This window comes from Perognathus longimembris, chromosome 5 (assembly GCF_023159225.1).
Source record: "Perognathus longimembris pacificus isolate PPM17 chromosome 5, ASM2315922v1, whole genome shotgun sequence".
Taxonomy (NCBI): Eukaryota; Metazoa; Chordata; class Mammalia; order Rodentia; family Heteromyidae; genus Perognathus; species Perognathus longimembris.
Window position 1 is genome coordinate 14,448,686 of NC_063165.1, and position 17,314 is coordinate 14,465,999.

The 17,314-nt window shown below is 36.9% G+C and overlaps 1 protein-coding gene across 2 annotated transcripts in view; it reads right to left on the reverse strand.

The window, feature by feature from the left end:
* Ncam2 (neural cell adhesion molecule 2) overlaps positions 1-17,314 on the reverse strand; it is a 297,979-nt gene that overhangs the window by 47,776 nt on the left and 232,889 nt on the right. For both annotated transcript variants that reach the window (XM_048345940.1, XM_048345941.1), the window contains exon 12: positions 10,033-10,206. In XM_048345940.1, the coding sequence (XP_048201897.1) occupies positions 10,033-10,206 (174 nt within the window). The remainder of the gene's footprint in view (positions 1-10,032; positions 10,207-17,314) is intronic.

The window sequence follows — 17,314 nt, forward strand, 5'->3', positions numbered from 1 at the left end:
GCAATTATCATTTGAATTTTGTAATAGCAAGATAATATAATGTCCCATCATTTCATTTCCTCATATTTGCTTTATTTAAGGTCAATATCCTCAAAACTGGATTAGTGATCATAAGACATAGGCATGCTTTTATAAGTATTTACCTCAAAATAATCTTAAAGTGTTCCTTAAAATATAATACTCAAATGTCTCCCAACATATTATATCAAAATGATATTAAGTTAATTTTTCAATTGAGTTTCACTCATGTTTATTGCTTAAATTAAATTGAACGTGAAAATATTTGGCATCATGCACAAGATGACATGTGTATAATTTTAATCATATTTGAAAACTTAAATGCTATTTTAATAAAATTATCACAAGTAGATTAAATTGTAAATACTGCAATTACATCCTTCAAAGGCACAATTGAAATTTTAGTGAAGGAATGCCAAGAATTGAAAATCCTGCTGTGTATTTATTTCCAAATTGTACTTAGTCACTAGTACCTCCAAGAAAATGGTGAAAGTGTTAAAAGTTTTCAATGAAATTCCTATTTCAAAAGTGTTGTTATTTTTTTCAAATAAAAATTATCTCTCATTTTTAGCAAGAACTGTGGCCCTAAGCCACAACATGTATTAATCTTGGTAGAGACTGAAAAGACCGCATCTGGCTAAAAAAACAGAGGAAAAAGATTATGTTATTTCAGAAGAACTGTCTCATTCTCTGTTAGGAAAAATAAGGGCAAAGAGAAGTAGCCGAAATATTCAGGGATATTTTTTTCACCTGTGTTTTCACACTCACATCTAAACTTATTTCTCAGTAAGTGTTTCCAGGTCCTTGAGCATAATCATTCTCATGAAGATCTTTTAAACAAAAATAACTTATAATTCATAAAATAAAGTCAACAAAAGATTATTTCTTCACTATTTACATGTGTATATATTCTATAATATAGATCCTTAGTTTTATTTTCCTGGACGCATTTGCCTAGAAAGCTGGAAAAAGTAGCTTTCTAAGCACAGGTATTACCTGAACATTGAATTTCCAATAATTTATTTAAATGCAGATGCTAGCAAATAGAAAAAGAAGAAGAAACTCCACAGTAGAAATGATGTAGAGGAAACACTTAGGGCAAAGTGATTAGACATGTAAAGGGTTTTGTCCAAATACAGTAAACATCACTGGTACACAGACATTCAGAACTTTCTTAAAGAATCTTGACAAATAAGATTGAATAAATTCCATGGGAAATAATAAACAAGAATGTAGGGAGCCGAGCTGGCAGCAAAGCTCATTCTGATATCTGGCTATGTTGTTATCTCAAGAAATGTGAAGGGATATGGCTTACTTAAAAGACAACACAAGAGTCTTGTTTATGTTAACTATTTAACCTTATTTTGTCTTTACTGCCACCTGTTATTGCCCACTTCAGGGCCCTTGTTTTCTTAAACTTTAGTTAACCCTATGCTATTCCCTGGTTCCTAAACTGTATATAAGATGGAAGTTAAGAATAAACGAGGCTGCAGTCTTGAGTTATGGTTTTGAGCTGCAGACCTCCCGAACCCCATCTTTTGTCTTTTGTCTTGTATTTTCCTTTTCTTTAATCCTCGCCCCCTCAATCAGGATTTCCTTTCGTTGCAGGCTGGCTCTGGCAAGTGGCACCCGAACAGGGACCTGAAAACCTGGGACTATGGCAGAGGACCCCACTGAAGTAAGAGGACGTCCGATCACTTGGGTAAGAGAGCGGGAGAGAGTATTGTCGGGAGTAAAATTTTATGGGACAAGGTAACAGCCGCATGCTATACGTGCAGGCCCTCATAGGAATGCTCTGTGCCCGGGCAGTGAAAGTGGGGCAAGGTCAGTAAGAACGTTTCTTTCACTTGGAGGAAGTATGCCCCTGGTTCCTGGAGGAAGGAACCATTAACTTAGAAGTTTGGCAAAAAATAGGAAAAAGGATTCAGGGACATTATGACACAAAAGGCACTGAAAAAAACCCTAGTGGATGCTTTTATTCTTTGGAATCTGGTCCGAGATTGTTTGGATCCTAGACATGAACAGATTAAATTCATTCAGCTCTCCTTGGCCCAAGCTGCTCACAGAGGGGAGGGATTTGAGGCTAGGAAAATGCTAACACCACCGAGGTAACTTCTCCTGATGGAGCGCTCTACTTCCATCCAACACTACAATCTACAAAGTTGCCCTCACACCCAGGGTAAGTGATCATCTGCTCGGTCCAGGACACAGCACCTGGGGTGACGACCTCATTGCTGATTGTCTCCTACATTTCAGCTGACCAGAGAAATATGGAGGACGTTTGATATTTAACTCCTCAGCTCTGCTAATCATTTACCATGGGAGGGGCACAATTGAAAAGCTGCTCAAGTTTGAGCCCAATCTTACAAATTTGGAATCTTTTACAGGACTTACATAACTTCTATGAGTGCTCAGGCAGATGAAGTTCTCTCTGTCTTTCTCTCTCTTGTTCTGCCTCTTTCTAAACTCTGCCTGCCTGCCTGCCTGCCTGTGATACAGGATGGGCTGATACTAGCTTCCAAAGGTACCAATATTTGTTTAACATCTGTTTTGAAAGACACAAGGAATGTTTTCTGTTCTTGTTATTGATGTTTGTTAAGCTTGGAGAGTCAGTTAAATTCTGCTTGTTGCTGGCTAAATCCTAAGTTTTCTCTAGCATTGAGCACATGGTGGACAATAGAATTGGTTGGAGGTGAAAGCTCACCCATCCCCCAGGTGATGGGCATGGCAAATTCCTCAAGGCTGGGCTGGGATGTGGAGACTCTAGCTCCTGGTAACCCTCCCCCACCCTGAACTCTGGAACTGTGGCCTTGCAATTCAAATGTGCCTTGCAATTCAAATGCTGGAAGGTGAAGGTCTCTTGCTGTGAGTCTGCTGTCTGTGTTCTCTTCATGTCATGTCTCCCATCTCTTGGACCTTCTCTGGTCATAGCACCCAACTTCAGCTCCCCATTGGAGCTAAACTGGTTTCTCAAAGTGTGGCTTCATTTCCTCACTGGATAATCTGTGAAAAATTTTTGTTTGCCGGAAAAGTTTTTGTTTTCTAAATGACCATGTGGTTATAAATTATGGGCAAATTAATATTTTGCCACTGGAATTCCAGAAAACTTACATGGCCAATTTAAAAGAAAACAATTTTAAGCGTGCCCCAAAGCTTGTGTACAACTGTCTGTATGTCTGTCTGTATGTCTGCCTGTATGTCTGTCTGTTGGTAATACATGTAGAAAACAAACAACAACAACAAAAAACTGGCATCATGGTTTCAAAGTTATTTGCTTTTGACTATTAAGTTAACTTACTTTTAAGTCTTGTGTGTTAAACTGATCTTTGCAGCCTCTGGGTGGAGTCACAGCGAACAGCCTGGAGGCAATCCTGACTCTTATCACCACACTCCAAGCCAAAAACAAACAAACAAAAAAACCAAAACAGGTTTTAAACCCAAACTGATCATGTTTGGGTGCAAGCAAATGTGTATTCCAAAAAGTTCAAATATGCAACATGTGGTAACAGTACAATGATGTAAAACCAGTGTATTATTCTTTATGTCTATCTATGCTAAAAGTCGAGTGTATATCTGATCCTGACAATTCTTTGGTATAGACTAAGATTTTGCTTCTCCATTTTTCTTTCCTGTGCTCTCATAAACTCTTTAAGATCAAGGGACCAGAGTCATTTTGGAACAAGTGTGCAAATGTGGCTGTTAACCTTGATTTTCCTGACCCAGGACTAATATTTTGCTTTATAGGATACAGGTCGACATGTGTGTTAGCTGCGTGGACTGTGGTGGTACGTGGCTTCAGAAAGCTGCCTCCACAGTCTACTCCCAAACTGCCTGGCTTCACTAGTGATTCCTTATTCTCTCCCTTGAATGGGAAACTGCTCAGGGAATCTAGGAGTCACTAGTGATGTTCCTGTAAAGATTTTGACAGGCCCAGAGTGCTACTGCCCTGGCTCTGCCTGCCCCAAGATTAAAATTGGGTTTATAGCAGGTCTATCATGACAGAGTTGCAAACGAGACTTACTCCAAGGTTAAAAGCATCAGAGTTGTGTTTGGTGGCCACGGGGTTACATTAGGGTAGTATTGGTGTCTTCCCCCTCCATGTCTCAGAAACTGCTGTGGCTGCTGCAGAGAGCTGACTTGGTTGGCCGTTAGTCTGTGTGGATTTTGTGACTAGGAAGATGGTTAAAGGCCCAAACCTTCTAAAATATTTTTAAAGTTGTCATCCTGCTTAAACCAGTAGGGTACCAGCCTACAAAAGCCATAGTACTCACAGTAAGCAACCAAGGAATACTGGGAAATTTCAAATGTCTTTAACCAGTTTGTGTAGAAATTTGCAGGCAACCCAGCAAGAGGTGTGACAATCTATCCAGGGGACTCTGAGAGATGCCACTACAGCCTTGCCCAGATACAACTCATTCTCCTGCCTGCCTCCATCACACATGAACAATAAAGCCTACTGATTTGGGATAGAAAACACAGCCACTTCGATCCACTGAAACTGAGACTTTTACATTGTCCTGACCCTTTGACCTCTTGATTGTTATTGGTTTGTGTTCTCTTCCACCTGCCAGTAAGGTTAAATGATACGATTTAGTTTGATGACACATAAATCTCATTCATTCTGCTGTTCTCTAAGTGTTACAGCAGAACTCTGGCAAGTATTTGTTGCTCAATTCTCAACAAGTTACAGGTAAGCTCTACTTCTATTGTTCTCCTGTTGCTTTAATTGGAAATAAAAAGGGCTTTTATGGCTAAGACTCTAATTTTATTATGGCTACTCCTCTTGCCAGGGAGACTAGCAAACACTGTATTTCCCATTCCCTATGCTGCTTTGCCACTACAGGACTTCCTAAACATTATAAAACTGATAATGGTTTGGGATATATCAGATGAGATTTTCAAACTTTTTGTAAATCTTAGCAGATTGTTCACGCTACAGGAATTCCCTATAATCCTCAAGGTCAAGGAATTGTCGAAAGGGCAATAGTTTGGTAAAACACCAAATTTCTAAATTAAAAGGGGGGGGATTATACCCCTTTTCTCCTGTTAATATTCTTTCTCACATTTTAAATTCTTAAAATTTGGACTGTAGTGGTCTTTCCATAGTACAGCGGTTCTGGGAAAAGAGAGAGCAAAGAGCTTTTGCCCAAGTTAAATAAAAAGATCCTTTAAGAGGTGCATGGCACAGACCTGATCCAATATTGACATGGGGTCAAGGACATGTCTGTGTTTTTTTCACAGGATGAAAATGATGCCCGCTGGCTACCTGAGCGTTGCGTTCGGATTGTGGAAGGTCATCAGAATGGTACAAGTGCTGACTCACTGGGCTTACATGCCGGATCTACCAATTGTACACCCTGTGACTTGGGAAGAGGCTGAGGTGTTCACTCATGTCAACAGATCAGCATATGGTACAGCTCCAGATCCTTTTGTCCAACACATTAAAATGGAAAATTTTGCAACTTCTGGCATTGGAACCCCTTTATGTTTTACAACTGACTCCAACAGTTATATTCCAGGCTGCACTGTAATGCAATCCATAAATCATCGAATTTGGATTCCTGATAACCGCCAAGTATATAATAGACAAATGACTTCATTGCCTACTGGGTTCCCTGTACATGCTAATTCTACATCGTCCTTCATGATACCTCGCTGCCTCAATCTTTCTCAAATTGTAGAATCCACGAGAAAACTGCACCCCATGAAGTTTAGACATGAACATCCTTTCATAACCAATATTTCAGGAACTAATTCTCAATTGATGGACTGGTCGGGAGCCAATCTCACCAACAAGTACAACCCAGGTCTGTGGTGGATAAATGGACACCCTCAACGTCATGTCTGGATGTTAGTGGCTGCCCTAAATAATATCTCCTGGCCCACTTCTTACTTTAAAAAAAAAAAAAAGAGTTGTGTAGCACTTCCTTATGCCATTATGTATGGACCTTTTAATATTTCTATAGGAGCTATGTATTTCAATGTTTCTTTTTTTTTTTTTTTTTTGGCCAGTCCTGGGCCTTGGACTCAGGGCCTGAGCACTGTCCCTGGCTTCTTCCCGCTCAAGGTTAGCACTCTGCCACTTGAGTCACAGCGCCGCTTCTGGCCATTTTTCTGTATATGTGGTGCTGGGGAATCGAACCTAGGGCCTCGTGTATCCGAGGCAGGCACTCTTGCCACTAGGCCATATCCCCAGCCCTCAATGTTTCTTGTACTAACTGTTCTTTTACAAATTGCTTGTATAGTGGTCTTACTGATTCTATAGTTGTTATTAAGCAGCCTTCATTTGTCATGCTTCCTGTGAACATATCTGAAGCTTGGTATGAAGAAACAGGTATTCAAGTGTTGAAACATTTAGAACTGTTTGAACAATTTCAACACTATATCCCTTCCTTAACTAATGTTAAGGGGCTACTAATGCCATTCCTCGGCCCAAGTATACTTTTACTGCTGGTTCTCTTATGCCTTCCTTGCATTGTACGCATATTGCAAAACTCTTTTACGAGTTTAGCAAGCCAGTTACATAAGATCAAGCTTCAAGTAAATGAATTTCCCCTGAGAAGAACTGCAGCCAGAGACAGGTAAGAGGGGGTGCCGGTCTGACCAACCTGAGACAAGGCCTTGAGCATTGCTCTAAAGAAGTTCCCTATGACGGGTAAGGCAGACAACACAACCCACCCAACCTAAGACAGGCAGGTTCACTTCTTTAAACAAAGATGGTGGAGATATAGGGAGCCGAGCTGGCAGCAAAGCTCATTCTGACCTCTGGCTATGTTATTATCTCAAGAAATGTGTTATCTCAAGAAATGTTCTCAATTAAAAGAAAACACAAGAGTCTTGTTTATGTTAACTATTCAACCTAATTTTGTCTTTACTGTCACCCATTATTGCTCACTTCAGGGCCTTCTTGTTTTCTTAAACTTTAGTTAACCCTATGCTATTCCCTGGTTCCTAAACTGTATATAAGATGGAATTTAAGAATAATCGGGGCTGCAATCTTGAGTTATGGTCTTGAGCTGCAGACCTCCCGAACCCCATCTTTTGTCTTTTGTCTCTTGTCTTGTATTTTCCTTTTTCTTTAATCCTCGCCCCTCAATCAGGATTGCTTTTCATTGCCGGCTGGCTCTGGCACAAGAAGAAGGTAGGACACTCAAAATTCTCCAAAGGAAGGAAGGAGAAAATACTAGAAAATATAAAAGCATGAGGTTGACAGCTAGTGACAGTATTTCATCTATCCAGGTTTTGAACCAAACACTAATTTGACAGGTGGATCAAACAAAAACCCCAATGAAAAATAGTATAAACATGACTGCAAACTTCAAGAATTCCCCAAATCCAAAATGAATCTCTGGTTCTTCTAGATTTCTAGCCCTCAAGAAAAACTTTCATGAGAAAAACAACTTTGTTTTCATTAGAGTGCACTCAAAACTCAACATTTACTTCAATGTAAATAGGATGAAGAAAAGAATAAAGTTTAAATTTAAAAAGTATAAGACATACCAACTAACAATCATTATGAGATTACACTAGTCCAAACCAGCCACTCCACTAAAGCAGGCAGTAAGAATGTGAGAACCTATAACTTCAAAAATCTCAACAAAAAACAAAGCCAAGTATGAATACAGTTGAAACACTTAAAAAGAACAGAGTACGGCGCTGGGGATATGGCCTAGTGGCAAGAGTGCCTGCTTCATATACATGAGGCCCTGGGTTTGATTCCCCAGCACCACATATACAGAAAATGGCCAGAAGTGGCACTGTGACTCAAGTGGCAGAGTGCTAGCCTTGAGCAAAAAGAAGCCAGGGACAGTGCTGAGGCCTTGAGTCCAAGCCCCAGGACTGGCCAAAAAAAAAAAAAAAAAAAAAAAAAGAACAGAGTACAAAGTTTCAAGTAAATAAAGGAAAGAATAAAAAAAATTACATACAAAGGTGGTCAATAAATTAAAATATTAATAAAGATCCACAACAAATAAGTGTAAGGGAAAACTAAAAGAATTACAAACACTTAAACATGAACGAATAAAATATCTAATCCCAGAGGAGGAATAAAGAGGAAGAAAAAATCCAGCTACTATGGAAATCAGTATGGAGATTGCTCAAGAAACTGGAAATAAAACTAACATATGATCCTGTGGTACCACTCCTGGACATACTTGAAAACAAATGTACCCCAATTCATGATCTAGATTCCAGCACATATATCAGCACTATTCACAACAGATAAACATATAATCAGTCTAGGTATTCATCAACTGATTGAATGGATAAATAAAAAATTGAATATATAAAATACAGAGTTTTATGTAGCCATGAAAAGTAATTATGGAGATTGTCAAGGAAAATCTGCAGAGATCATCAATAGGGTCAGTAAAACAAATAGGAATGAGAAAGATAACTATTCATTCTCTAATTTGTAGAATCTAGACTTTAAGAAAAAACCCAATTATTGGCATGTGTATGAAATGAAGACCTTTGAATGAATTGAAATCAGTCAATAAAGGAGGCTAAGGAAGAGAGCAATAAGGTGTGATCATAAATCCAGTAATTTATATGCACATATGAAATTAAAATAATGCCCACTAAACATTGGGTATTTTATATACATTTATCTGAATTAGGGAAAGGAAGGGGAGCATCAAAATGGCAAGACAAAGGATAAAGGGCGATCCAATGCAACAGTGAAACTCACAAAACATGGTGAGACAAAGGATAAAGGGCGATCCAATGCAACAGTGATACTAACAAAACAAGATGTTGGTAATTAACTCTTCCAGGGAGCGGGGGCAGGTTGGGGGTAAAGGTGGGAAAAAAGTGAGGGAGGGGTAACAAATATGAGAAAAGATGTACTCACTACCTTAAGACTGTAACTGTGACCCCTCTGTCCATCACCTTGACAATTAAATTATTTTTTTAAAAAAGAGGAGGAAAGGGCTGGGGATATAGCCTAGTGGCAAGAGTGCCTGCCTCGGATACACGAGGCCCTAGGTTCGATTCCCCAGCACCACATATACAGAAAACGGCCAGAAGCGGCACTGTGGCTCAAGTGGCAGAGTGCTAGCCTTGAGCGGGAAGAAGCCAGGGACAGTGCTCAGGCCCTGAGTCCAAGGCCCAGGACTGGCCAAAAAAAAAAAAAAAAGAGGAGGAAGAGGATATGAGAGGGAAATGGAGAATTTATGTACATGAAAATACAATAAATCCTTTGTTATATTTATTTTTCATATAAAAGAGAACCATAGCACCAAGGATAAGAAAAGTATTATATACTGCAGCACCAAGAGAAGTTGTTCTTCATGCTATGTCTAAACTCAAACAGACCCAGCATAATGGAGGACAGAGAAGACGTTAATGCTAAATTAAATATAATTTTGTTCTATGATTGATCAATCATAATATTTATATTCATTGTGATGTTATATGACCATATCCTAAAATAAAGTATTTTTAAATTTATTTTTAATTATCTATGAAAGTAGAGCCAACCATAATACAGAAAAATAAGCATTTATGCCGACACTTTTCCTAAATTAAAGTGAGAAATCTTCAGTCACAGGACTTTGAGAATTATACTTTCATTGTCAACTTTAAGAGCTATTGATTTGAGATCATAAATCATTTTACTTCTGAAAATACCTTTGATTATATGCTGAATTCCTCAAGTAAATTTTCTCCAAGAGTACAAATTTGAGGGCTCTATTAAGAATTACATTTTTATAAGAGATGGAGACTCAGCATATAGGTCATTTGTAGGTAGCGCGAGTAAAACACACAAGCCCATAGGTTCCATCCCCAGCATCCCAGAAAACAAAAGTGATCAAAAAATAAATAATAGAAATCTTTCCACTGTGCAAACGTATCCTTAAAGGTATCCTTAAAGAGAATGGAGCATTGAATATGTCTTCACAAACCTAATGCAATGAATGAAAAAGAAATATTGAAGGAATACAAGGGGGCAATCACACAGGCCTAATAATAACTACAATGTGAATTAATTACATGGACATACTGTGGACTTACTTTGAACTCCATGGGAGCGAACTATTTTCCAAGTTTCTGATGCCACTTCCTTGACATCTACTTGATAGTGATGAATAGGCACCCCTCCATGGGAGTCTGGTTTGTTGAAGGATACCTTGGCCATGGTCTGTGACAGTTCTATTATCTTCACACCATGGGGACTGGATGGCACATCTACAAAGCAAAAAAGCATACAAGAAACATAACATAGGTAATATGGATCACCATTTTTAAAACTTGTGGCTGTTATTCTCAGCCCAGAAACAGTACAAGAAATGTATCCAATGCCTAACGTATGAAACTGTAACCTCTCTGTACATTAGTTTGATAATAAAAATTAAAAACAAAAAACTTGTGGCTGTAAGAAAATTATGAAAGAAGTAAAATTGTGGGGCTTCCTTTCAGACCTGAATGAGCTCTTCAAATTTCAAGAAAAAATGTACCAGTCAATGTCAATTAGTACACGCAGTAATAGTACATAATAAATGATATTCTATTAATTTACTGAGGAAATATTTTGCTTTCCCATTTTCTATACAATACAGTACAATTTTATTGATGCCAAGGAAAATAAGTTGCAGTGTGTGTGTGTGTGCGTGTGTGTGTGTGCACGCACGTGCATGCATGTCCATGCCCATGCTAAGAGACAAAGTGAAACATTTTTAAGCCCATATTTGGGTACAGTTCCCTTTGTTCCAAGCAATATGCTAAAACTGGGAGGATCACCTTGGCAGGTGAGCCTAGCAGCAACCTCCATGATACTCGATGGAGGTAAAGCCAGTGATAACAAAGCATGTCTGTGGTTCCAGACATGAATACAAAACTGTAAAAGGAAATGTGAAAAAAAAAATCTCAAAGAGGAAATTATTGAAATCCATATTTTAAAAATCATGAAGATTTACAGTAACAGTAAATATCAAGGAGAAATCTCTTTATTAATCCATTCTCTTTCCACATAATGTATAGCATAATTTGTGACATTAGAAAAGTAAACAAGTTTGTTCTTTTTTTTTTATTTTTTTTATTTTTTATTTTGGCCAGTCCTGGGCCTTGGACTCAGGGCCTGAGCACTGTCCCTGGCTTCTTCCCGCTCAAGGCTAGCACTCTGCCACTTGAGCCACAGCACCGCTTCTGGCCGTTTTCTGTATATGTGGTGCTGGGGAATCGAACCTAGGGCCTCGTGTATCCGAGGCAGGCACTCTTGCCACTAGGCTATATCCCCAGCCCACAAGTTTGTTCTTTTAAGATATATATATATGCATAGATAGATGCATATGTATATGTGTATATATGATATCAATTAAACATTCCTATAAACTTCCATGGCAGTGAAAAATAAAATACCCTCTATTTTGTAGAGTTGAAAAAAGAATTATTTAGATGACATAATACAATCCTGGGCAGGATTCCAGGAAGGCAGTTTATGGCTGTTTGGATATAAACATTATACGTGCTGCAGCAGTGTATATTTCAACTCTAATTACTCACTATAAATTATGTAGAGATGTTATGAAACATGTGGTGTCATAACTCTAAGGCTCAAAAATAAAGGTGAAGAATACTGATACTTCCAAAAGTTATACTACAGAAATCTTTTTTAAATTAATGTTTAGTAGTTGTACAAAGTAGGTGTCATGGACCAAAGTAGTTTCTGAATATAATGGATCTTGATCAATGTCACCCCTTTCAACACTCCCGTCCCTGCCAACTTAGCCTTTCCCTCACTTCACTAACGTTGTGGGATATACATTGGAAAATCCTATCTGTAAGCATAAATTCTAAATTTGTTAAGGAATGTACTAAGCTGTCATATATGAACACTGTCACTTTTCACATTTTTAAATATCAAGGTTTTACTATGATATATTTCTCCTGTGAGCTTGATCCAAAATAGTGTGAAAAAAACAAATAAAAAATGGATTGTCTAGAGTAAGTTTGAAAACCTTTCTATTGACAAAATGTAATCGAGTATATCCAATAGTTGGGCATCTTGATAAATGCAGTCTTTAGTAGCAAAAAATACACAATTTCAATTGTGGCAAAATAAGTAAAAGCATATCTCAAAGGAAGAAAAATTGACAACACATTTATAAAAATGTGTAACACAACTTATCATCATAGACACCCAAGGCAGAACCACAATGATGTTTTACTTTTTAGAAACATGATTAATACAAACACCAACAATACCTTGTTTCCATTAGCAAATAGCATATAATTTATCCTGTTTAATGCAATATTTTGAAATGTATTTGTATGCATACTTATATATGTATATATATCCTTATATATTCATGAATATATACTTTATATATATACATCTGTATATAGATTGTTAGTTAACTCATACTAAGTAATATATTATTTCACATTGTTGTCATTGCAAATGTTTAACTTCACAGAAACTATTTTCAGAAATAAAATATATCATCATTAACTACTCTGATTTGCTATAGATGTGAAATTTATTCTTCATATCTATACATAATCATGTTTCTGTTGACTTAATTTTTCCTGTCTCCTCTTCTCTCCATGCCTAAGGAAACAATCATTGTACTATTTACTTCTGCAAGATAAAATATTTTGGTTTCACCTGTGAGTAGAGCAGGAGATATTTTCCTTTAATCGTCTGGTTTCTTTCATTGAACATAATGTTCTCTAGGTAAATCTCCATTAGCCCACATGGGATTTCATCCTTGTGTTATGCTGGAAAGCACTCCACTGTGTATGCATGGCACACATTCCCTGATCCATACACCTGTTACTGAGCATGCCAGCTGATTAAGATCAGGGCATGTGTCAAAGTATTGCAATGAACACAGGAGCACAGTAGTCTTTTCACCATGCTCTCTGATGTTTTGCTGGCACATACACCCAGTTGTTTCTCATATCTAATGCTAAATGTTGGACACTTAAATGAATATATGTATATCATATATTATATATGCATACAATATGTGACTGTGAGACTGATTTTGAGGAGTGGAAGAGAAGTTAAGTGAATGATAAAGTGTAAATATTTTTTTTTTTTTTTTGCCAGTCCTGGGCCTTGGACTCAGGGCCTGAGCACTGTCCCTGGCTTCTTTTTGCTCAAGATTAGCACTCTACTACTTGAGCCACAGGGCCACTTCTGGCCGTTTTCTATATATGTGGTGCTGGGGAATCGAACCCAGGGCTTCATGTATACGAAGTAAGCACTCTTGCCACTAGGCCTTCTTTCCAGCCCTAAAGTGTAAATAGTATTGAAACACTTGGCGTTCTTCTATAAACGTGGTATAATACAATTCACTGAAATTTGATGAATAATAGAGGGGTAAGGAATACTCTTTACAAAGAAGGAGCAATGGATGGGGCTTAATCTGAGTAAATTATAATGCATGCATGTGTGCTATGCCACAGTGAACACTCTTAATATAATTAATACACAGTCAATGGAACAACAGGATTTTGTGAGGGTGGGTACCACTTGGAAGTGGGGAGGGTGGACAGATAGAGTGAAGGTGGGTAAATATTGTTGAAGAACTTTTAATTCATGTATTAAAGCAGAACAACTAGAATGTATTGCGGATGGTGGGTGAAGAAGAGTGATATAGAGAGTGAATTTTAATAGTGAACATTGCTCACCTATATGGAAACAGTTTTAAAAATCTACCTTGCACACCAAAATACACTAAAAATGCAATAAATATAAAGAAGCTTTTCTGTGATGGGACATTTAGAGAATGTTGGCTTTCCAGTCAGTTGAAGAAAGTGAATTTCTAAGTGATTTCAATTTATCAGGCTTTTGGCTCTGATCCATCTGAGTAGAAGGACCAGGAGATTGACTCCTATTAATGTCATATCTACAGAATTCTGTTCAAATGATAAAGTTTAACTAGTAAGCAGATCTCTGTTCTCAAAAGTGTCTTATATAGGCTTATTAATGTCTAGGGTCGACACAGAGATGTCAGTTTCTTGATATTTGTGAATTAAATCAATCTCAGAAAGAAAACTCAGCTATTGGATTTGACAAGGTCTTAGTAGGTTAAAAAGAGGAGTCAAACTGACAAGTTTAGATGTAACAGGGGGAAGTATGGAGTCCTGAAAGAGGCTAGAAAAATCAATCCTGAAACACAAAATGGAAGGGCTCACTCAAGACAAGTGGGACTGCATAAGTAGAACAAGTCACTAAATGATTTTTAAAAGTAGCAAAATCAGATACACTTGTATTATTTAATATAGAATTCCAAATAAACATTCTTTTTTTCCATTCTACTATCCATGATATGTAGTTGTAACTTAGCTAATCCCATATTGTCTCATTGTCATCTTCCACAAAAAGAAAGTGACAAGTATGAAATATAATTTAATTTTAATAATATTTTTTGAGAACTCATCATTTGTTTGGTATTTTAATGTCTTAATCATGATAATGTGGTTATCTTCTGTGGCACATGAACCAGCTCCCTACACCATAGCTGTGGTATCTGATGACCACTTATAGACGTCCCCTCACCTAAAACTGAACAGGCATAAAGAGCTTTGCTAATATACTTTATAATAATGTTATACTATGTATAAAGAACTCTGTTACTATCACTAAGAAAACAAGCAGAGGACCAGAAGTGGCCAGAAGTGGCACTGTGGCTCAAGTGGCAGAGTGCTAGCCTTGAGCAAAAGAAGCCAGGGACAGTGCTCAACTCCTGAGTCCAAGCAACAGGACTAGCAAAAAAAGAAAAAATAAAGAAAAAGAAAAAAAAAAGAAATGTACTCACTACCTTACATATGTAACTGTAACCCATCTGTGCATTAACTTGACAAAAAAATTAAATTTTAAAACAAGAATCAATAAGATCAGTTCAACAACTGGATTTGAAATAAAGCAATGATGAATTAAAGTAGGAAAAATAAATAATATTTGAAACTAAGATTTAAAAGTGAATAATGTCGATGTACTTCTTATAATCACGGTGTTCTTTGGAATTCATTAAGGCAATATTATACTTTCCATACTTCTTGTTGTATTTAAAACTCTTACACCTGCCAGTGCCAGTGGCTCACACCTGTAATCCTAGCTATTCAGGAAGCTGATATCTGAGAATCATGGTTCAAAGCTAGCCCAAAGTCCTTGAGACTCTTATCTCCAGTTAACAACAGAAAACAGGAAGTGGCACTGTGGCACAAAAGGTAGATCACTAGCCTTAAGAAGAGCTTAGTGTCTAGGCCCAGAATTCAAACCTCAACAACCTTATAAAAATAAATTCATGCTTTCCATATATGTGTCACCAATAGAAAAACTTAATCATAGAAAAATGTAACACAATATTACCAAGACATGCTGCTATCACTACAATTATAAATACATATATTGATTATGTAACAAATTACTTGTAGGAGGTTAATGACCTATAGAATAAAATTTGCCTAATTCCTTAACACTTTCAATTAATTTGAATAATAAATGCCACTGATCTTTACAAATGGTATTATAATTTATTATATTCTAACTTGATATCACTTGTCACTTTTCATTTTCCTAGTACTTAATTGAATTTTATAGTGGTTTATTCATATTACTAATTACAGAAAGTGTATTTCCCAAAAGTTTTATTAAAACTAATTTTCTGATGATCTCATGATAGGCGATAAATTTTACCTAAGTTCTTTCTTTCCTTCATCTCATCTTGCCTCTTTTCTCTTCATTCACCTCTTATCATTTTCTCACTACCTCCTCTTATTTCTTCCAAAGAGTGCCTTCATCCTTTCTTTCATAATGTAGAAAATTATCTCTTTCATAACCAGTGCTTGAAGTAAAGATGAACAAGTAATCTAAGTTTTATAACAATTTGATTATTATGAATTTTGTGAATTTTTAATTTTAAAAAATCATTCATGACTTTTCCAACTAAAGACGTATTTGACAACATATTTAAATAGCCATAAAAGGGGCATCTTTCCTAAATTAATATGAAATTTAAGTTACATTAAGAACTCTGTGGCAAAATGGACTAATACTTATTCAGGGAAGATAGCATTATGTATGCTTCAGTACTCATCTGAAATTTATTAAGTTTTAAAAGACCTTTTCAACACTTTCTGGGTTGTATTAAAAAGGTATTTTCACATTCTTATTCAAGTTAATCATAATATCAGATTCAATAAATACTTGACTACTGGTACTTTGTACCTGTAGTCCTAGCTACATAGGAGACTGAGATCTGAGGATAGGGGTTTGAAACCAGCCAGGACCAGAAAGTCCACAAGACTTTCATCTCCAATTAAAAACTGGAAAACCAGAAGTAGAGAAAACTACACAACTCTAGAGTTCAAGGAGCCACTGTGACACCACACACACTCAAACACACACACACACACACACACACACTATCTATCTATCTATCTATCTAGATATACATATTTCAGAAAGATATATCTAACTAAAATATAGCGGGGTTTCCAGTTTAAAATAATTTTGGTCATCATATAATATACCTTATCACTATATTGACACCTTTGTGTCTTAACACATTCACATATTCTTCCTTCCTCCCTCCTTCCCTACTCCCTTCCCTTCCTTCCTTCTTCTTCCTTCCTTCCTTCCTTCTTTCCTTCTTTTCTTCCTTCCTTCCTTTCTTTCTCTTTCTTTCCTATGTCTCTCTTGCCTTCCTTTCTTCCTTTCTGCCCTCCCTCAACCTCTCTCTCCCTCACTCCCTTTCTTCCTTTTTCCTTCCTTCCTATAAGATTTTTATACAAACATAGAGGAATCACTTTTAACAACAATTCATAAGTAAATATTATTGTTAATGTTTAAAATATGTGTAATTTAGTGTTTTGAAATGTAAAATACAGTAAGTATATAAGTATATTTAATTATATATACATAATTTTATACTCTTATATATAATTATATAAAACTTGTGTGTACTAAAATATTTATTACAAATGTAATTTTATTTTTATATATTAAAATTTGTGATACTACATGATACTTAATATCACAAATAACTCACTTTTTGCCTTTTTGGAAATTAGAATAAATATAATAACTACTAAATGCATTCTAAGTTCTTACTAAATGTGAAATTAATGTGCTACAAATTTTAAAGTTCTGTGTTGGGGTCCAGCCTCTGGACTTGACGGGGGATGGGCATTGGGAGAGCTCCCGAGATGCCACCCTGCCCCCAGCCCTGGGGAATGCGGAAGCAGGCCACAATTCTCTGGGTCCAGAACCAGAAGAACCGGCTTTGCGAACAGCCCTCAAACTTTCTCGCCATCCCATGCTCCCCCAGTCTCCCCCGGCCTG